Here is a 21,932-nt window from a genome sequence, read left to right on the forward strand (position 1 = left end):
AGAGTCTCGCTCTGTCGCCCGGGCTGGAGTGCAGTGGCGCAATCTCGGCTCACTGCAAGCTCCGCCTCCCGGGTTCACGCCATTCTCCTGCCTCAGCCTCCGAGTAGCTGGGACTACAGGCGCCCGCCACCGCGCCCGGCTAATTTTTTGTATTTTTTAGTAGAGACGGGGTTTCACCGTGGTCTCGATCTCCTGACCTCGTGATCCGCCCGCCTCGGCCTCCCAAAGTGCTGGGATTACAAGCGTGAGCCACCGCGCCCGGCCTTTTTTAATGAAACCTGAAAAATAAGAGTCATTATTTTAAAATTTAGCCATAAGGAAACTTTGCAACCTAATAATGTGTAAGGCATTTCTGAGGCCCCAAGTGGAAATGCTGGGTCTAGAGAGACCTTTATGAAATAGAACAGGTTGAAACACCTTCCACCAGAAAAGTGTAAGCCATCTGAAAAAAGATTGAGTCAGAAAAGGGAAATGTGTCCCATTTGAGAGACCAGAAAGGGAAACAAGGGTCCAGTTCCTGCTGTGTCCGTGTAGTTGCCACAGCTGCATTCCCCGACATGTCGGCTTTTATGGAAGCAGTGAGGACACAATCTGTCTGGCACAAGCTGGTTTGGGTGTTGTCTCATGCTAAGAAGGCCCTGGACCCGATGGAGAGCCTGGACCTGTTCCCCGTCCTTATCAATGACAGACGGAGGGTGGAACCTGAATTTCCTAATGGAGGGATCCTTAGGGATTCCCTAAGCTTAATTTGTTTTTGACTGTTCCAGTCCTAAAGGAGGTGGGTCCTGGACAGGAGGAAAAACAGCCTTATGGCCCATGGGTCTCTGCCCAGGGAATCTCAAAACTTCCAGCGTTCATTCTTCCCTTACCCTAAGACAGCAGTGCTGATTCAACTTGAGTGTGTATGGGAATCACCTGGAGAATTTATTCAACATAGACTGCTGCTTCCCCGCCCTCAATTTCTGATTCAGTAAGTCTGAGGTGGTGCCCAAGAATTTGCATTTTGAACAAACTCCCAGGTGATGCTGATCGGGGGTGGGCCTGGGTCTGCACTGTGAGAATCACTTGCCTAAGAGCACTAACAAAGAAAAAAAGAGGACATACCTAGATCACCCACTTCCTAGCCAGCAACCAGAGCCCATCTCTGGCTGGGGAGAATGAAAGTGAAGGTGGGAAAAGAAGAGGCCCTCAACCAAGGGCAGCTCCTTTTCCCCTCCTTGGCCTGGGAAGGCAGAGCTGCTCCTTGAGTTTGATGCTCAGAAGCGTTAATTGTGATACTTTACTTTGTCTAAGCCGTGATGAAATAATTGAAGGCATCATAGCAAGAAGTTAAGCCCTAGGGAGGCTATTAACAATTTAGCATTTCCAGTTCTTGTGGGAATGTCGATTCTACTTACCAAAGAGAATATTATGGATGTGTTTAGTGGAAGAAGCAGCAGAATCAGCTGGGGTCCCCATTTGGCTTTGCTTTGACCCTCTTCCTGGAGGAAGATAAATGCAAGGGTGAGTCTCACAAAGACAGTGTGCTTTTTTCTAAAGTAAATAGCTTCTTAGGCTGATAGAAATGTTTTCAGCTGTCTAATTCTGCAGGGGAAGCAGAGGTAGAGGGTGAACACAGCAAAGGTGAGGCTAGGAGGCCCAGGCAGCAGAGCAAGCCTTGTTTTCCAATTGTGAGACCAAGTCAGTTCATTGGCACCTTTCGAAAGCCCCATGTAACACTGCTGGGCTGGACCCTCCCCCAAGACTGTTAAGTACTGCCTAATGGATCAGTAGAAACCGGACCTTCTTGTTGGGAAGTGAAGACCACGGCAGGAACAGCAGGGGGTAAGAGACAGATTCCCAGGAAAGACCACTGGAACAGGAGTCAGGAGATGAATTCTAATCTTCACATTATGGTTAACCATCAGTGTAGCCATGGGCAAGTCACTTAATTTCTCATGGCCTCAGTTTCCCCATCTGTAAAATGAAGGGACAGACTTGATGATAGCTAGGGTCTTTTACAACTTAGAAAACAAAAACAAAAACAAACTATGCTGCCAGATACTCAGATGAGACCTCACTTTGCCACATGGCCGGACACTGTAGAGATCTGGTCCTGCAGTCAGCTTGTTTAGGGCTAATGGGTTTGTAGACAAGTTTGCGAACCAGAGATTCACGTGAGGGGCTAAGCATGGATTAGGTTAGCAGTTCTCCCATTTCTGGCTGGAGGCCTGCTGAAGCACTTCAGGGTCTCTTCCCAGAGTAAGTGGCAGAGAATTTGAAATTAGATGCTCCCCATACAAGGATCCAAGTACCTGTTGCTTTTATGCTGGGATCACAGAGATACCTGGGTTGCCTGTGTTTCCTAAGAAAAGGATGTCTGTTTTGGCAGCAAACTTAGTGAACGGCTGAGGCAAAAACAAGGCTGAGGCAAAAATGGATTCTCAGATTTCTCATTGAAAAATACCATGACAAAATCTGTAGTAATTTTACGCCACATTCTCAATTCATTTGACATAAACAGTCAAATGTAGACGTACTTGTTTGTTAAGTCCGGTCTTCCTGCTTGTGTTGGTTCACTTTGCGGTGTTTATTTTGTTTTGGGTCAGAAAGGATGAAATGTCTCTGTAGACGGTCTCAGGCTAGGTGGTGCTTCCACCAGGGCTTCCCTCTGCAGGCCTGGTAACAGCAGACTTCTGCTGTGTGTGTAAGAGCCTTCTCAGCAGCACACCATCGTTACCCACTAGGCTCCTTGCGAAAGGAAATCTTGTCCCAACTGCCTTGGCTGTGCTTGGCAGTGTGCTCTATCCTAGAGTACAACAACAACACTTCTAAGTGCTCTTAATATTAAGCTAATGGAAAACATACTGTTTATTCACCATCAAAGTCTGTTTTTCTTGTCTCCTGCCCTCCCCAATCATCATGAACTCCAAACCTCTAGAACACACATAGCTTCTCCTGCACCATCTATCCTCCAGTCTGTCTCAAGATGGACAGCTACGTGGTTAGTTAGCTAGAGGAGGACTTGGAAAAGCTAGGCACTTACCAAATAAACCATAAAATGCGCAGATTGCACAAACCAAATTTTCCTCTTCTCAAAACAATCTCAGTGCTAGAAATGTTTCATTGACTGTTAGATTCATTTTATTAGTGTGAGAAGTCACTTGTCTTCACCAGAGTACAACAAAGTGCAGTAAAATGGTGAAGGTGGGTCAGGGTTTCTGGGTGCTGGCATTATTGGAATGCTGGTTCTTTCCTTGTTATTTAATGGTCAAAGTTATTTGGACCCCAGAAGTCTAATCTTTATTTTCCATTGCTTTGTATTGTGAGAAGCCACATCTGTATAAGGTTTCCAGTTGACAGGATTCTAGAGTATGGCCCAGCTCAGTCCAGAAATGCTCAAGGTTCCCCTATCACTGAAGGCTCTATCATAAATACAGCATGGGAAGAGGGGGGCAGAGGGACAGAGAAAGCAGAGTGATGGCCAGGCACGGTGGCTCGCACCTGTAATCCCAGCACTTTGGGAGGCCGAGGCGGGCAGATCATGAGGTCAGGAGATCGAGACCATCCTGGCTAACATGGTGAAACCCCGTCTCTACTAAAAATACAAAAAAAATTAGCTGGGCGTGGTGGTGGGCACCTGTATACCCAGCTACTCGGGAGGCTGAGGCAGGAGAATGGCGTGAACCCGGGAGGCGGAGTTTGCAGTGAGCTGAAATCGCGCCACTGCACTCCAGCCTGGGCGATAGAGCGAGACTCCGTCTCAAAAAAACAAAAAGAGAAGGCAGAGTGGGACTCTGTCACATAAAAAACGGTTCACAAATCTACTCATTTCCTATCAGCATTTTGTTTTTTGCTTGGGTTTGTCTATAAAGTAAAGTTAATGTATGCATGTAAACCAGCCTTGCAGATAAAATCCCCTCATGTTTCCAGGCTACCCACAATATTACCAGTTTTCCCCTTGCTGTTTACACATCTCTTTCCACAAGACAATAATCAAACAACAACAAATAAACAAGCAAATGAATCAAAGACCACGTCTCCCCATTCCTAAAACAAACCCTTTCCCTTTTGTCAAAAAAGACCGAAATTGAAAACAAAACAGAAACTGTGGGAAATAACTCACCACTCTTCTTTTGTTTCAGGCCTTGGGCCTGTTAACTATCTGCAAGGCTGTTGTAATGATGTTGTAATCTATTTTAATGGAATTGAAATGTGATATCCTGTGGTTTATGATGCACGTTGTTTGTAGCTGTAGTGCTTGATTTTGGGTTTCTTTCACAGATAAACTTCTGCACTGGAGGGGCCTCTCCTCCCCTCGTTCTGCACATGGAGCTCTAATCCCCACGCCCGGGATGAGTGCAGAATATGCCCCGCAGGGTATTTGTAAGTTGAGCCTTATTTCTTCTACAAATGTCCATGTGTATGGAGATGAGAATTTCTGGAAATTGCCCTTACTTTTTAAGTACTGAAGGGAGTTACTTCCAAAATAGATTGTCATATGTATTATTCCATTACTCACTTGGCAGCCGCTCCCCACTCCACTCAGCCCCAGAAGGACTTCTTCCCTCCCCTTTTTCTTTTCTCACTGGAGGCTGGGAGCTGATAGTAGCTCATCCCTGTGGGTCTTCTCCCCAGGGTCCTGTCTGGCTCCATGGCTAGTGATTGAATATGCCTGTGCCTCTGGAGCCCATTTTATTACTGGACATTCACTCCTGTGGCCTCATTTAGGACTTTGGGTATAGTCCATGGCACACATCTTTAGCCAAGGCCAGAATCAAAAGGAGTCAGTTTAGGGTTATTCCAGAGTTATTCTAATGCATATTCCTTATGTATTTACATGTGTATTTGAACATAGTATATTTTATACATACATGCCCACACATAATTTCGACTTACTTTTCTCCTGGTTTTAGAGAAAAATGCACATCATTGTAGTTAAAATGTGAAGGTTCTACTATCACCACCACCACCACCACCATCACCACCACCACCACTATCACCAGCAGTACCATCACCACCATCACCACCAGTACCACCACCACCACCACCACCACCACCACCATCACCACCATCACCACCACCACCACCACCAGCACCACCACCACCACTACCACCATCACCACCATCACCACCACCATCACCACCACCACCATCACCACCACCACCAGTACCACCATCACCACCACCACCACCACCATCACCACCAGTACCATCACCACCATCACCACCACGTCACCACCACCACCACCAGCACCATCACCACCAGTACCACCACCATCACCACCACCACCATCACCACCACCACCATTACCACTACCACCACCACCAACACCACCATCACCACCAGTACCATCACCACCATCACCACCACCACCACCATCACCACCATCACCACCACCATCACCACCACCACCATCACCACCACCACCAGTACCACCATCACCACCACCACCACCATCACCACCAGTACCATCACCACCATCACCACCACCATCACTACCACCATATCACCACCACCACCACCAGCACCATCACCACCAGTACCACCACCACCACCACCAATACCATCACCACCACCATCACCACCATCACCACCACCATCACCACCACCACCATCACTACCACCACCATCACCATCATCACCACCACCACCACCACCATCACCACCAGTAGCATCACCATCACCACCACCACCATTACCACTACCACCACCACCATCACTACCACCACCAGTACCACCATCACCACCACCACCACCATCACCACCAGTACCATCACCACCATCACCACCACCATCACTACCACCATCACTACCACCATATCACCACCACCACCACCAGCACCATCACCACCAGTACCACCACCACCACCACCACCAATACCATCACCACCACCATCACCACCATCACCACCACCATCACCACCATCACCACCATCACCACCACCACCACCACCAGCACCACCACCACCACTACCACCATCACCACCATCACCACCACCATCACCACCACCACCATCACCACCACCACCAGTACCACCATCACCACCACCACCACCACCATCACCACCAGTACCATCACCACCATCACCACCACCATCACTACCACCACATCACCACCACCACCACCAGCACCATCACCACCAGTACCACCACCATCACCACCACCACCATCACCACCACCACCATTACCACTACCACCACCACCAACACCACCATCACCACCAGTACCATCACCACCATCACCACCACCACCACCATCACCACCATCACCACCACCATCACCACCACCATCACCACCACCACCAGTACCACCATCACCACCACCACCACCATCACCACCAGTACCATCACCACCATCACCACCACCATCACTACCACCATCATTACCACCATATCACCACCACCACCACCAGCACCATCACCACCAGTACCACCACCACCACCACCACCAATACCATCACCACCACCATCACCACCATCACCACCACCATCACCACCATCACCACCACCACCATCACTACCACCACCATCACCATCATCACCACCACCACCACCATCACCACCAGTAGCATCACCATCACCACCACCACCATTACCACTACCACCACCACCATCACTACCACCACCACCACCATCACCACCATCACCACCACCACTACCACCATCACCACCACCACCACCAACACCACCACCACCACCACCATCATTTACTTGTTCAAGCGATCTTTTATAGTAGGGACCATTTTATGAAACTTAAATTTGTCCATTTATACAAATGTTTTCTGAAAGATACTGTTTTAGAAAACAATACACTTTGCTTCTCTGTGTAGGAACACATGGTATGAATCATGCATGGCTAAAAGGTTAGGGGGTGGGCAGTGATTCCGCCCTAAACACAAAAAGCAGGTTCAAGAAGAAAAGAAGTGTGACATCTAATTTTTATTTGAAAGTAAATGAAAAATAACCTGCTGTGGAAAGAAAAAAAAAAAGAAAAGGAAAAAGGTCATGGAGAGAGAATAACAAAGAGCAAGATGCCAGAGTTAAGGCTCTAAGGGGGACTGTTTTTAGATGGGAGGGAAACGACACTTACCTGTCTTGTAAATGGTATCTGAAGAGCAGGGCATGCACCCTGAGACCAGATTCAAAGCCAATTGTTTATTTTTGTTAACTCCTAGGTAATCCTAGGTAACAAAGAGTTATTGTGTGAATTTCATAAGCCTTCAAGTCCTGAGGGCTGGGTGGTTCAGGGGTTAAAAGCACCTCATCGGCTCCCTTCCCCCAAGCTGGGCCTAAGCCTGGGTTAGGTCACAGATTGCAGAGGGTTTAGGAGGTTGGGCTCATGGTTTATAGTCCCTGCATGCTGGCTGGGTGGGGAGAGCTCCTCTGTTGCTGGGGGCATCTGGCGCCTGCATGGGGCTGTGGGAACGGAGACACTTTTGGAGGGAAGGGATAGAAGGGAGTTGAGCAGCTGAGAGGAGTGTGGAGTTGAGAGGCCAAGGGCTGCTGGCCAGGGAAACATAGTTCTCGGTCTTCAGCCTGGTCTTCCTGAGGGCTGGGAGTTTGCTTTGACTGGTAGGAAAGTCTGAGCTTGATAGGGAACCCCTGTCCTCTCCCACCTTCCCACAAAGGGAGGGTACATAGTTTGCTGGTGCCCCTGCTGGCAGGATCAATTTAGGAGTGACCAGAACAAGGTATGTGGAAGTGGGTTGTGGGGGTCCAGAAAGCTCTAGAACAAACCTGATGCCCATTCCACTTGGCAGCATTAACCTGCTGCCCCCGGCTTCCAGAGCTCATAGCACTTCCCTGTGGCCGCCCTGTTGTGTGCCAGTCACCCCTGCTCTTTAACTAGAGCCTCCTTTTGGCCTGGGTTAAGGCCTGGACTGGGACCTTCCTCTGGAAGCTGTTCGGGGTGTGTAATGTGGTTAGTCATTACCCTCAGTAATTAATCACCCCTGGTAGTAATGAAAACTCACATTCACATTGGACCTGATAGTTTACAGAGGGCTTTTATATACTTCCGTCATTTGAACCTCCCAACAATTCTTACAGGTACTGTTTTTATGCTCATTTTACAGATAGGAGTTCTAAGACTCAGAGAAATCAAATGACTATCCCAGAGTTACAAGCTAGTGAATAATAGATCTAGGATTCCAGTCCCAGACCAACTTGTTCTTCTGAATCTTGAGGCTTAGATCACATGACTTTTTCACATTGGTGACATACTAGAAATGGGGGTCATTCCTTCCCATAAAGTAAAATAAAATAAAATAAAAGCCAGTAGGTGGGTTAATAGCTGATTTTAACCCTTTTGATGCCTCAAGTTCCTATGCTTAGGGGCCAGGTATCATTTATTGCTCTAAATCAAAACAGTCCCCGTAAATGCCCAATGAGGCTCTCAAATTGAGAAGTTGATTTTCATCAGAGTAAATGAAGAATATTATTATATTTTACACATCAATAAATCAATGTAGCCCTAATTTTGCCACGCAGGAAATCAATTCCAGTCTTTCTAAATCATCAAAGATGTTATGAACAAAGTAATTTCACAAATTATGGCAAGTAACACATTTATTGATGACTGCAGTTTAAGAATTTAGAATCTGTGAGCACTGTAATATAATATGGTACACCGGCATGAGCTGAGTGAAATACAGATTATATGGTGAAATTGTAATGCATCATTTGCTATTAGTGGACTGGTAATAATTACCAGTTTCAAAGCAGCTCTCTCCATGTAATCTTTAGTCTCAATCGTAACAGCCCTTCTCATTGACATTATGATTACACTAGCTGCCCTCATGATCTAGAATATCTAGTTGATGGGAATACTAAAATGCGATAGTGAAAACTGTATGTTGTATGCTCATTAGAAGATAAAATGCCATTTTCTCTGACCTGATGTATGAGAGAGAGGGGAGGATAACATCGTAGTGTTAACATACTGTAGCATGATCACATAACTGGCTCTGAAAAGAAGTTTAGGATGCTCAGGGCAGCAAAATAAAATGGACTTTTCTCATTTAAGCCTTTTTGAAAGGATACAAATGAGATCCTTGATGTAGCGCTGTATGCCACAGATTTTGGCATTTATCAATGACTACATTCATGGCACATGTGAAACCAGCACCACTAATTATGAGTCTAGTCCTGGATTTCAATCGATTTTTTATAAGGTAAAATATAATTTTAAGGCATTTGGAGTGATGAACGTGTTAAGGACTTGCATTATCAGACAAATCTTTTTACTTGCCCAACTCAGATCGTCAGGCTAAGTGGGTATGATAGTCACCCAGGGATCTAGGGAGGACAAGGAGGAAGCCACAGAGGATCATGTAGTTGGAACCAGATAGTTTTTTTTCCAGCCTATTTGGGACCCAAGTCATTGTTCAACAACAACAAAAAATTTATAAAAATGCTCTCAATGAAGCTTTTTATTTCCCTTTGAAGAGAGGAGGCAAACAAAAATAGGCAGATAATGTGATACTAATGTCAGCGTTTTCTTTCAAAATCTTTCTGCCTTTTTTCCCCCTTCCACATTAGACAAATGTTTGAAACCTAATTTTGGTATCTTACCATCTAATCTTGTTTAAGAGATTTACCCAGGAGTGGGATATATTGAGTAGGATTATAAATGCATTGTAAAGTAAATTACAAGGTCAGGGCAGGAGTCCATTATTTAGACAAGTGCTCGAGAAAGGCTGGCTTGTTTTGGAATACCAGTGTTTGGGGGCTCCTGAGAAGACCCTGCCGGCTTTTCTTTCTGACTTGCTAAATGGAGGCGCATCATATAATTGATTAATTCCTCATTCTCACTCTTAACCTCCCTGGTAGATTTTTTTTTCCTTCTTAGAAAGTTACTGAGAAATACTAGCTGTGGCCTTAAAGAACTCTTGCAGCCCTTCTTTTAAAAGAAGGAGAAAAGTTTGTTATTTCTCAGTTATATTTTAAGGCTTTTTTTCAGAATCTCTGGGAGGTTTTCTGTTTTTCTCATCCTTGTCCTTTGGCTACCATTACTTCTGCCCTTTTTAATGTTGCAGTTGACTAGTAAACTGTTGGTTAGTTATTCCATATATATATATATATATATTTAATGTAGCTATCTCCCCATATATATTTAATTTAGCCATCTCCCCAAATGAAAGATTTTGTGAAGTCAAGCTGGCCCTTCTTTGCCAAAGTGGCATTTACCACTCTTGGGTTCTTTTCAGCAAGGGAAATAATGTGACTTAAGCAGGGCCCCTCTCCAGACGGCTTGGCTACTGGCCAGAGTTGACTAGCTGAACTGTATCTTTCTGTTTCTTTCTCAACTGGAGCTGAGTCTCAGCAGAGGGCGAGGGCGCAGGATGTTGTATAATTTGGTTCACGTTGTTAGCCTCTCAAAATAATGAGGAGGAGGATAGTGTAGCATTTCTCAGCCTGCTGCCTGTCATGGTGCTGGCTGTTTTAACTGTTCCTTAAACTAGGATGCTGTGTCTGCTTAAGTCGGCACCAGCCACTCCGCCTAACTTTTCCAGACTTTCATTTGTCTGACTAGGGGACAACTCCTAAAGATTGGATACAGCCTATCAGTTAAATCTGAATGAAGTTTTTCTTTCAGATTTTTTAAACATTCTTTGAGATAAAAATGGGCGTCCCCATGGGGTGTTGTGGAACCACAATTGGGACTCACTGATCTTCCCACAGTCTGGGGTGTGAGAATGTTGCTAGTCTTTTTTCTATGAAAGTATTTTACAAGTATCGTCTCATTTTAACAATATCAACAATTAGTGTATTTCAGGCTAAGGCTGAAAGCATCTTTAGGGCCATAGAACATTGTAGTGAGTTGACCTTCTTCCCCTTTTTTGATATCTCTATGAAATGTTTGCTTATTTAGAAAGTTCACCTGCCACCCAGGGGGGAATAGAAAGCTGGGATTTAGGAAGCCAAAAAGTTTCCTTGGGTCACCTTGTCCAAGTTTCTCACTTAATGAGGAGGAAACAGAGGCACATGGAGATGAGATGGCTTGCCCCAAACTACAGATGATAGGACTGGAAAGTTTAGAAGACATTTGTTGAGGTGCCTAGAATATAGGGACCTTCATCCTCAAGCCAGAACTGGTCAGGATTTTTCTGCTTTGGGGATTGGATATAAAATTCCTAGAACTGAGTTTAATGGCAGGAAGACTGATTGGACCAATATTTACTGGGTACCCATGCTCAGACGTGCCAGGCACAGGGGGTAGGTCAGTGAGGGCTTAGGCCTTGGGGTTGAGGGGTGGGGGCAGGGAAGGCTGGAGGTGGAACATAAATAAGCAATTGCTGATGCCCGCCTCAGTGATTAAACATTGATGTTGGTGTTGTATTATTTTGCAGGTAAAGATGAGCCCAGCAGCTACACATGTACAACTTGCAAACAGCCATTCACCAGTGCATGGTTTCTCTTGCAACACGCACAGAACACTCATGGATTAAGAATCTACTTAGAAAGCGAACACGGAAGTCCCCTGACCCCGCGGGTTGGTATCCCTTCAGGACTAGGTGCAGAATGTCCTTCCCAGCCACCTCTCCATGGGATTCATATTGCAGACAATAACCCCTTTAACCTGCTAAGAATACCAGGATCAGTATCGAGAGAGGCTTCCGGCCTGGCAGAAGGGCGCTTTCCACCCACTCCCCCCCTGTTTAGTCCACCACCGAGACATCACTTGGACCCCCACCGCATAGAGCGCCTGGGGGCGGAAGAGATGGCCCTGGCCACCCATCACCCGAGTGCCTTTGACAGGGTGCTGCGGTTGAATCCAATGGCTATGGAGCCTCCCGCCATGGATTTCTCTAGGAGACTTAGAGAGCTGGCAGGGAACACGTCTAGCCCACCGCTGTCCCCAGGCCGGCCCAGCCCTATGCAAAGGTTACTGCAACCATTCCAGCCAGGTAGCAAGCCGCCCTTCCTGGCGACGCCCCCCCTCCCTCCTCTGCAATCCGCCCCTCCTCCCTCCCAGCCCCCGGTCAAGTCCAAGTCATGCGAGTTCTGCGGCAAGACGTTCAAATTTCAGAGCAACCTGGTGGTGCACCGGCGCAGCCACACGGGCGAGAAGCCCTACAAGTGCAACCTGTGCGACCACGCGTGCACCCAGGCCAGCAAGCTGAAGCGCCACATGAAGACGCACATGCACAAATCGTCCCCCATGACGGTCAAGTCCGACGACGGTCTCTCCACCGCCAGCTCCCCGGAACCCGGCACCAGCGACTTGGTGGGCAGCGCCAGCAGCGCGCTCAAGTCCGTGGTGGCCAAGTTCAAGAGCGAGAACGACCCCAACCTGATCCCGGAGAACGGGGACGAGGAGGAAGAGGAGGACGACGAGGAAGAGGAAGAAGAGGAGGAAGAGGAGGAGGAGGAGCTGACGGAGAGCGAGAGGGTGGACTACGGTTTCGGGCTGAGCCTGGAGGCGGCGCGCCACCACGAGAACAGCTCGCGGGGCGCGGTCGTGGGCGTGGGCGACGAGAGCCGCGCCCTGCCCGACGTCATGCAGGGCATGGTGCTCAGCTCCATGCAGCACTTCAGCGAGGCCTTCCACCAGGTCCTGGGCGAGAAGCATAAGCGCGGCCACCTGGCCGAGGCCGAGGGCCACAGGGACACTTGCGACGAAGACTCAGTGGCCGGCGAGTCGGACCGCATAGACGATGGCACTGTTAATGGCCGCGGCTGCTCCCCGGGCGAGTCGGCCTCGGGGGGCCTGTCCAAAAAGCTGCTGCTGGGCAGCCCCAGCTCGCTGAGCCCCTTCTCTAAGCGCATCAAGCTCGAGAAGGAGTTCGACCTGCCCCCGGCCGCGATGCCCAACACGGAGAACGTGTACTCGCAGTGGCTCGCCGGCTACGCGGCCTCCAGGCAGCTCAAAGATCCCTTCCTTAGCTTCGGAGACTCCAGACAATCGCCTTTTGCCTCCTCGTCGGAGCACTCCTCGGAGAACGGGAGCTTGCGCTTCTCCACACCGCCCGGGGAGCTGGACGGAGGGATCTCGGGGCGCAGCGGCACGGGAAGTGGAGGGAGCACGCCCCATATTAGTGGTCCGGGCCCGGGCAGGCCCAGCTCAAAAGAGGGCAGACGCAGCGACACTTGTGAGTACTGTGGGAAAGTCTTCAAGAACTGTAGCAATCTCACTGTCCACAGGAGAAGCCACACGGGCGAAAGGCCTTATAAATGCGAGCTGTGCAACTATGCCTGTGCCCAGAGTAGCAAGCTCACCAGGCACATGAAAACGCATGGCCAGGTGGGGAAGGACGTTTACAAATGTGAAATTTGTAAGATGCCTTTTAGCGTGTACAGTACCCTGGAGAAACACATGAAAAAATGGCACAGTGATCGAGTGTTGAATAATGATATAAAAACTGAATAGAGGTATATTAATACCCCTCCCTCACTCCCACCTGACACCCCCTTTTTCACCACTCCCCTTCCCCATCGCCCTCCAGCCCCACTCCCTGTAGGATTTTTTCTAGTCCCATGTGATTTAAACAAACAAACAAACAAACAAACAAACAAACAGAAGTAACGAAGCTAAGAATATGAGAGTGCTTGTCACCAGCACACCTGTTTTTTTCTTTTTCTTTTTCTTTTTTCTTTTCCTTTTTTTTTTTTTTTCCTTTATGTTCTCACCGTTTGAATGCATGATCTGTATGGGGCAATACTATTGCATTTTACGCAAACTTTGAGCCTTTCTCTTGTGCAATAATTTACATGTTGTGTATGTTTTTTTTTAAACTTAGACAGCATGTATGGTATGTTATGGCTATTTTGAATTGTCCCTAATTCGTTGCTGAGCAAACATGTTGCTGTTTCCAGTTCCGTTCTGAGAGAAAAAGAGAGAGAGAGAGAAAAAGACCATGCTGCATACATTCTGTAATACATATCATGTACAGTTTTATTTTATAACGTGAGGAGGAAAAACAGTCTTTGGATTAACCCTCTATAGACAGAATAGATAGCACTGAAAAAAATCTCTATAAGCTAAATGTCTGTCTCTAAAGGGTTAAATGTATCAATTGGAGAGGAAGAAAAAAAGGCCTTGAATTGACAAATTAACAGAAAACAGAACAAGTTTATTCTATCATTTGGTTTTAAAATATGAGTGCCTTGGATCTATTACAACCACATCGATGGTTCTTTCTACTTGTTATAAACTTGTAGCTTAATTCAGCATTGGGTGAGGTAATAAACCTTAGGAACTAGCATATAATTCTATATTGTATTTCTCACAACAATGGCTACCTAAAAATATGACCCATTATGTCCTAGTTAATCATCATTTTTTCTTTAGTTTAATTTTATAAACAAAACTGATTATACCAGTATAAAAGCTACCTTGCTCCTGGTGAGAGCTTAAAAGAAATGGGCTGTTTTGCCCAAAGTTTTATTTTTTTTAAACAATGATTAAATTGAATGTGTAATGTGCAAAAGCCCTGGAACGCAATTAAATACACTAGTAAGGAGTTCTTTTTATGAAGATATTTGCTTTAATAATGTCTTTTTAAAAATTCTGGCACCAAAAGAAATAGATCCAGATCTACTTGGTTGTCAAGTGGACAATCAAATGATAAACTTTAAGACCTTGTATACCATATTGAAAGGAAGAGGCTGACAATAAGGTTTGACAGAGGGGAACAGAAGAAAATAATATGACTTATTAGCACAACGTGGTACTATTTGCCATTTAAAACTAGAACAGGTATATAAGCTAATATTGATACAATGATGATTAACTATGAAATCTTAAGACTTGCGTTTAAATGTGACATTCTTAAAAAAAGAAGAGAAAGAATTTTAAGAGTAGCAGTATATATGTCTGTGCTCCCTAAAAGTTGTACTTCATTTCTTTTCCATACACTGTGTGCTATTTGTGTTAACATGGAAGAGGATTCATTGTTTTTATTTTTTTTTAAATTTTTTCTTTTTTATTAAGCTAGCATCTGCCCCAGTTGGTGTTCAAATAGCACTTGACTCTGCCTGTGATATCTGTATCTTTTCTCTAATCAGAGATACAGAGGTTGAGTATAAAATAAACCTGCTCAGATAGGACAATTAAGTGCACTGTACAATTTTCCCAGTTTACAGGTCTATACTTAAGGGAAAAGTTGCAAGAATGCTGAAAAAAAAATTGAACACAATCTCATTGAGGAGCATTTTTAAAAAACTAAAAAAAAAAAAAACTTTGCCAGCCATTTACTTGACTATTGAGCTTACTTACTTGGACGCAACATTGCAAGCGCTGTGAATGGAAACAGAATACACTTAACATAGAAATGAATGATTGCTTTCGCTTCTACAGTGCAAGGATTTTTTTGTACAAAACTTTTTTAAATATAAATGTTAAGAAAAAATTTTTTTAAAAAACACTTCATTATGTTTAGGGGGGAACTGCATTTTAGGGTTCCATTGTCTTGGTGGTGTTACAAGACTTGTTATCCATTTAAAAATGGTAGTGGAAATTCTATGCCTTGGATACACACCGCTCTTCAGGTTGTAAAAAAAAAACATACATTGGGGAAAGGTTTAAGATTATATAGTACTTAAATATAGGAAAATGCACACTCATGTTGATTCCTATGCTAAAATACATTTATGGTCTTTTTTCTGTATTTCTAGAATGGTATTTGAATTAAATGTTCATCTAGTGTTAGGCACTATAGTATTTATATTGAAGCTTGTATTTTTAACTGTTGCTTGTTCTCTTAAAAGGTATCAATGTACCTTTTTTGGTAGTGGAAAAAAAAAGACAGGCTGCCACAGTATATTTTTTTAATTTGGCAGGATAATATAGTGCAAATTATTTGTATGCTTCAAAAAAAAAAGAGAGAAACAAAAAAGTGTGACATTACAGATGAGAAGCCATATAATGGCGGTTTGGGGGAGCCTGCTAGAATGTCACATGGATGGCTGTCATAGGGGTTGTACATATCCTTTTTTGTTCCTTTTTCCTGCTGCCATACTGTATGCAGTACTGCAAGCTAATAACGTTGGTTTGTTACGTAGTGTGCTTTTTGTCCCTTTCCTTCTATCACCCTACATTCCAGCATCTTACCTTCATATGCAGTAAAAGAAAGAAAGAAAAAAAAAGGAAAAAAAAAAAAAAAAACCAATGTTTTGCAGTTTTTTTCATTGCCAAAAACTAAATGGTGCTTTATATTTAGATTGGAAAGAATTTCATATGCAAAGCATATTAAAGAGAAAGCCCGCTTTAGTCAATACTTTTTTGTAAATGGCAATGCAGAATATTTTGTTATTGGCCTTTTCTATTCCTGTAATGAAAGCTGTTTGTCGTAACTTGAAATTTTATCTTTTACTATGGGAGTCACTATTTATTATTGCTTATGTGCCCTGTTCAAAACGGAGGCGCTTAATTTGATCTTTTATTTTTCTTTGTTTTTATTTTTTTTTTTATTTAGATGACCAAAGGTCATTACAACCTGGCTTTTTATTGTATTTGTTTCTGGTCTTTGTTAAGTTCTATTGGAAAAACCACTGTCTGTGTTTTTTTGGCAGTTGTCTGCATTAACCTGTTCATACACCCATTTTGTCCCTTTATTGAAAAAATAAAAAAAATTAAAGTACACATTGTAAGCTTCTTGTGTCCTCATTTGACACACTCTGTAAATTACTTTCAAGAAAATAACAGGTTTTAAGAGAAGGCCAGTCAGTCTTTTTCAGGATTATTTCTATGGGCATTCTGATGCGTGTATTATACCCTAAAGGAACATAAAGTGCTTACTATATTAAAATAGACATATCTCAAACCCTGGACATAGTTTTAAGGCTTTACAGTTCTAGAATAGTTTTCAAGAAATGGAAGGTGTTTTCAGTCTGATGTTAAAAACTTACTCCATCTCTTAGTAGAAATCCATTCAAACATAAGTGAAAAAACTTGCTGGTAATAGCATCTTAAACTTATTTCCTTTAAATTTTTTGCTGTTCTTGTTGTCTAAAAATTCTTTTCTATTCTTCCATCCTTGCTTTACCTTAGAACATAATGTAAAAAATATTTTTTAAAAAAAAATCAGCTCTTTGGTTTCCATGTAAGAGTCTTTTCTCATAACAAAATAACCCCACTTTTCAAATCTAAACATCTGGAAACAAAGGCATCAGGTTTTGTTTTGTTTTGTTTAAAAAAGAGGGAGAAAAAAAGACAGAGAGGAAAGAAAAGAAAGCAGCCACTAGGGGTGTAGCCAGACATAGTGAAATCTTTGGAATCAGCCACTGATTTCCTGAGATGCATAGTGGTTTGCCTTGTGGTTCTGAGATCCTAGGAACCCTAGATGCTACAGATTACTTTAGGTGTTTTGATAGGGTCTTCCTGGATGACAGCAAATAAGGGTGGGAATACCCTTCAATTATCTCTGACCAGCCAGTTAGGTCTATTTTAAAAATCCTTAGAAATCTGTGTTGTCACTTTTACAAATACTGCATGTTGCAGCATCTATTTGCTTTACTAAACACATACCTCTGTGATATCGTCTCCCTGTTCCCAGTGTAGATGAATGAATACGACATTGTTCTTATTTTTGTAAAAAACCAAAACAAAAGCCGTTCTGTTGTCTTCTTGTGGTAGCATTTTTTGTCGCTCAGTTCTTATGCCCTAGTGCCTGTAAGGTGGCCTTTTCATGTCATGCCTTTTATCTGAGGCAAAAATAGTTTTATCTTCCTAAAGTATAAAGAAAGTTAATGTTTTCTGAAAAGCCAGTTTGGGTGGGAAGGAGAGAGTGGGGCTAGAGGAATCCACTGAGAAAGGACGTTGGAGAATATTACATAGGAGATGGGGTGGGGTGGGCATGCGGTACCTTGAGAACTTGATGTTTGTCACTGAACTTAGAAAAGATATACTGTATGTGTTTTGGATTAGGTTTCTCCAAAACTGAATCCAAAATGCTGCTCAAGACAGATAGAAATAATTCCCCAGTGCCATGCCAGCTTTAGACGTGGTGACTTCGACTCCACCATACTAAATGTCCATAAAACCTCTGTGTGTCCCTATTACTCTTTTATTAGGAGCTATGAGTGCAGCTGTGTAGGTTTTGTTATACAGTATTCATTTTAATTTCTCAGTATATGATGCTCTTAGTGTGATTAGGTTTTGCATCCTGACAGACAGAATTAATGGTGGATATTGTATACTTGTCTGTTCAAATTTCTTAAATCAAATGGGGAATGGGGAGGAGTGCAAACATCTGGTGATAAATCACAGATTATGTTTGATTTACATGTTCCCAAAGTTAGATAAATTTATTGGGAGATGGGTTCTTCAGGTTACTTAGTCTCCTGACTTATTGAAGCCTTCTGATAAAATATTATTTCTGAAGCTGATGAACAATAGAAGCATGAGAACCTAGCCGACATGAATATCACTTATAAATGATATTTTGTATCCAGAACTCTAAAATTTAAAATCTTAATATAAAATAACACAAATTTCCAATAGTAAGATGAATTCATGATCTTTTTTTTTTTAAATGAGGACCTACTAAGAACATTAATGTCTCTTAAAATCCTCAAGTAAGTTTTTGTAATAGTGGAATGTTCTCTACATACCTGAACTGATGCTTAAAATGTTCTTTTTAATCTTCATTTGAGAGCAACTTAATAAACAGAAATACAGCAAATTCTATTTTTCACAGATTTTAAACCAGAAACTCTTCCAGTGCCTATATTACCTCCATCCTGAACCCATTTGCTATCCTCTCTTTGTTTAGGACCTACAAAAAGGCTGGAACCAACACATTACAAAGGTTGCTAAGAAGTGAGGTGAACACAGTTCTTCATTTGCACTGGCCATGGCAGAAAGTGTGAAGTAGCTGAGTTTTTCCCAGGGCATTCTGTAGATATAGAACTGTTTATTTAAATACCATTTTTGTATATGCAATAAGTGCGTATTGTATATATTCATAATGCTAGAAGTGAGAACTTGAAAGGAAGTGGCAGGAGATGGCTTAGGTATAATTCCAATTGGAGAAATAAGGAAATGAGGTGGTTTATTCACAGACACAGTTTGCTGAAAGGCACTGGGATTATTTCGGGCATTTCTGAAAAGGAGTGAAAAGCCTCAGGCCCCATCCTCTCCTGCTTGTAGCACTTTGCCCACAGAGACTGAGGGAGGAAATACAGTGTTTTCTTGTTTTAAGCCTCTTTTCCCCCTCCGTACACACACGAACATGACTTCTTATGACTGTGTTGTAACTGTGTGTTCCTCATTACGATTCTGTTACTCCATTGTCCCTGGGCCTGGTGTGTTCAGGAATGTACGCATCCCGTTCTCTTTTTTTCAGACAACTTCCCATAAAAAAAAAATTGTGGGAACTTTGCCGACATGAGGATGGGATTGGCAGAGTTCTCTCAACCTGTTTGGAAAAATGTTTCTTAAAAGACTGCTAACTTTTAAAAGGCATGAGCCATCTAGCAGATATTCCTAGTTGTCTCCTAAAGCCCTGCATCTTTCCCAATTGAAAATAAATGAACCCATTGTTAGAGAAATGGACATCAGAACACATAGAGGGAATTGGGATGATGTGTATTTACTCTAGGGCTGCTATAGCTATGAACTGTGGACATGGGTTGTCCGGTCTGCACTTATGCTTGCTGGCATCTCGTTATCCAATTAGCCCGCTGTTTCATTTACTACATACAGCACGAGGCCAGTGACTCAGCCTTTAGGGGGATGGGGCTGTTTCTCTCTCTCTCTCTCTCTTTCTCTCTCTCTATTTCCCAGCGTCATCTACGGTCATGGGATACCATTAATTCCTCCCTTCCAAATGGGAAAGAGACGAATCCAGTTCACACGGGTCATTGTACTTAAGAACCTAAACTTGGCTGAACACAGCTCGATGGTTGATCCAAATACGTTTTTCCTTTCTGTAAAGTGGCAAAAACTATTTCAAGGGAGCACGTGTATCATATCTTTCATAGGGATGGTAGAAAAGGCAAATTAAGCCATTTCCCCAAGTATCCTCTAAAGCCGGAGCCCCTAAACCCATAGGGGGGCTGTGCTTTTAAATAGCTGTGAACGTGGTACATGCCCATGATATACTTTGTCTATTAGGGCTTTGAATATTGGTAGCAGGTTGGACGAAGGGGTTTGATTGGGGTATCAGCTAAAGGGGCCTCGGCGACAGTGACTTAGCGCTGGACTGGGAATGGGATTCCCCAGAACCCACCTGGACACAGCATGCCCCTCAGCCCAGGTCTCCGCTGCTCTGCTCAGGGGTGGGATGCGTGAGAGCAGCTGAGCTCCAGACCCCGGGCCTCCTGCGGCGCCAAGTCAGGGGAGAGGAGGCCCCAGGCCCCTGCTTCGGGTCGCCATGGCAACGAGGCCTGGAATGCCACAGTGGTAGCCCTCTTCCTCGGCACATCCGGACTCCCAGTTCTGCTGCTTCAAGTCAATGTCCACAGCAAGGGAGGAACCCCGGAGGAAAATAACCACTCCCTTCTTCCCTTCACCATTGCCTTCCCCCTTCCAAAAAAGAAAAGAAAACTGCATGTTTGAAAGAAACTACAGGCAGTTTTTGGTGCAATTTGAGAGCAACTCTTTTGGGTTCTGGTTTTCTCTTCAGAGATTTGTTCGCCTCTTGTAAATCATTGGCTGCTTTGACGTTGAACTTGATGACATTTCATGTTTTCGTTGTGCTGCTTTTACATCAGTTTTGATTTTTTGTTTCTTTATAATTTTATTATTATTTTGAGAAGATGTCCCCTTTCCCTCCTCCCTCTCCCGCTCTCCTCAACCAAAGGACTGTTTCTAAGTTTTCTCAGTCATAAGGGAAAGTGTTTCCTTCCAGGTGTGTCCCGAGTTTATTAGGACTATCATACAATTGGGCAGGGGTAGGGGGACCTGGGTCCTCCTTGGGGGGACGGAAGGGAGGGAGGCATGGGAAGACCACTCAGAGGTCAGAGATACTTGGGGAGGGGAGGCTGAGTTTGAAATCATGCTTAAGATGCCAGTGGCTCGACCTGTGGTTGGTTTAAGTTCTAATTTTTAAAAAGCTAGTTAGAGAACAGAAAATCGTTGGGCCAAGTCACACCTGTACTTTTTTTTTCCCCCTCCTCTGTCTCCAACCTCTTTCTAGGTTCTTCACACACCCCCATTCGGCGTAGTACCCAGAGAGCTCAAGATGTGTGGCAGTTTTCGGATGGAAGCTCGAGAGCCCTTAAGTTCTGAGAAAATTTGAAGCCCCCAGGGGCGGGGTGGACGCGTGCCGCCCAGTCGACGTCAGCGTGGTCTGTCATCCTGCTAGTTTGTGATGTTTTCTGACAGTAGCCTCCAAGAAGCCGTTGTGCGAAGACAGAGTCCTGCAGAGTCCTTCCAGCCTAGGCCTGCAGTGCCATTTTATTTATATTTTTTAATAAAAAGTAAAAACAAAAAAACAGACCCACATTGGAACAGTGAATCAGTCCCATAGAGAGGGCCCGTGGACCATCGCTGTCATGAGTGATGCCCTGGCCCTTCAGAAACCAGCCAACCTAATTACCTGTATTGTGGAAATGCGCATGAGTCCCCAACCCCTTGTTTCTATACATTCTATGTTGTCTTTTAAAAAGTGTGCTTAACATTGACACAATAAATGTTGGAGCTTTAGGTGGTGTTTGCTTGTTCTTTAATTTTTAATGCTTATAAGACAATGCGGCTGCTTATGACTTTGTATTTCTGTACCCGTTTCCTACAGACACCCATCGGGTGGGTAGGAGGAACAGATTTGAGAAATGGGCAGGAGATGTAGGAGGGGAACTAGGTTACCACTTATCAGATGGCATAAATTTTCAAGGAGAATCAAAATGCAAAACTTGGGAATAAATCATAGCAATATCATAATTAATGTAGTAGTAGTGTTGCTGTTTATTAATGCTGAAGTGTGGTTTTCCTAACTGTCTGACTTATAATTTGCATACCATTAAATAATGCGTAATATGGCACGCCGAATCCTGTTTTTCAAAT

At 44.0% G+C, this 21,932-nt stretch overlaps 1 protein-coding gene across 27 annotated transcripts in view; it reads left to right on the forward strand.

The window, feature by feature from the left end:
• Positions 1-21,575, forward strand: part of BCL11A (BCL11 transcription factor A) — a 103,938-nt gene extending 82,363 nt beyond the window's left edge. For 6 of the 27 annotated variants that reach the window (XM_063616854.1, XM_063616852.1, XM_055240787.2 and 3 more), the window contains 3 exons: positions 4,264-4,365; positions 11,335-11,477; positions 21,067-21,575. In XM_063616854.1, the coding sequence (XP_063472924.1) occupies positions 4,264-4,365; positions 11,335-11,477; positions 21,067-21,168 (347 nt within the window). In that variant the 3' untranslated portion in view covers positions 21,169-21,575. Of the gene's footprint in view, positions 1-4,263; positions 4,366-11,334; positions 16,569-21,066 lie in introns of those variants that run through there. The other 21 variants (XM_063616844.1, XM_055240778.2, XM_063616850.1 and 18 more) reach the window with 9 other exon arrangements.
• Positions 21,576-21,932: the final 357 nt, after the last annotated feature.

The sequence above is a fragment of the Symphalangus syndactylus genome, chromosome 14 (genome assembly GCF_028878055.3).
Source record: "Symphalangus syndactylus isolate Jambi chromosome 14, NHGRI_mSymSyn1-v2.1_pri, whole genome shotgun sequence".
In the NCBI taxonomy this organism is placed as follows: domain Eukaryota; kingdom Metazoa; phylum Chordata; class Mammalia; order Primates; family Hylobatidae; genus Symphalangus; species Symphalangus syndactylus.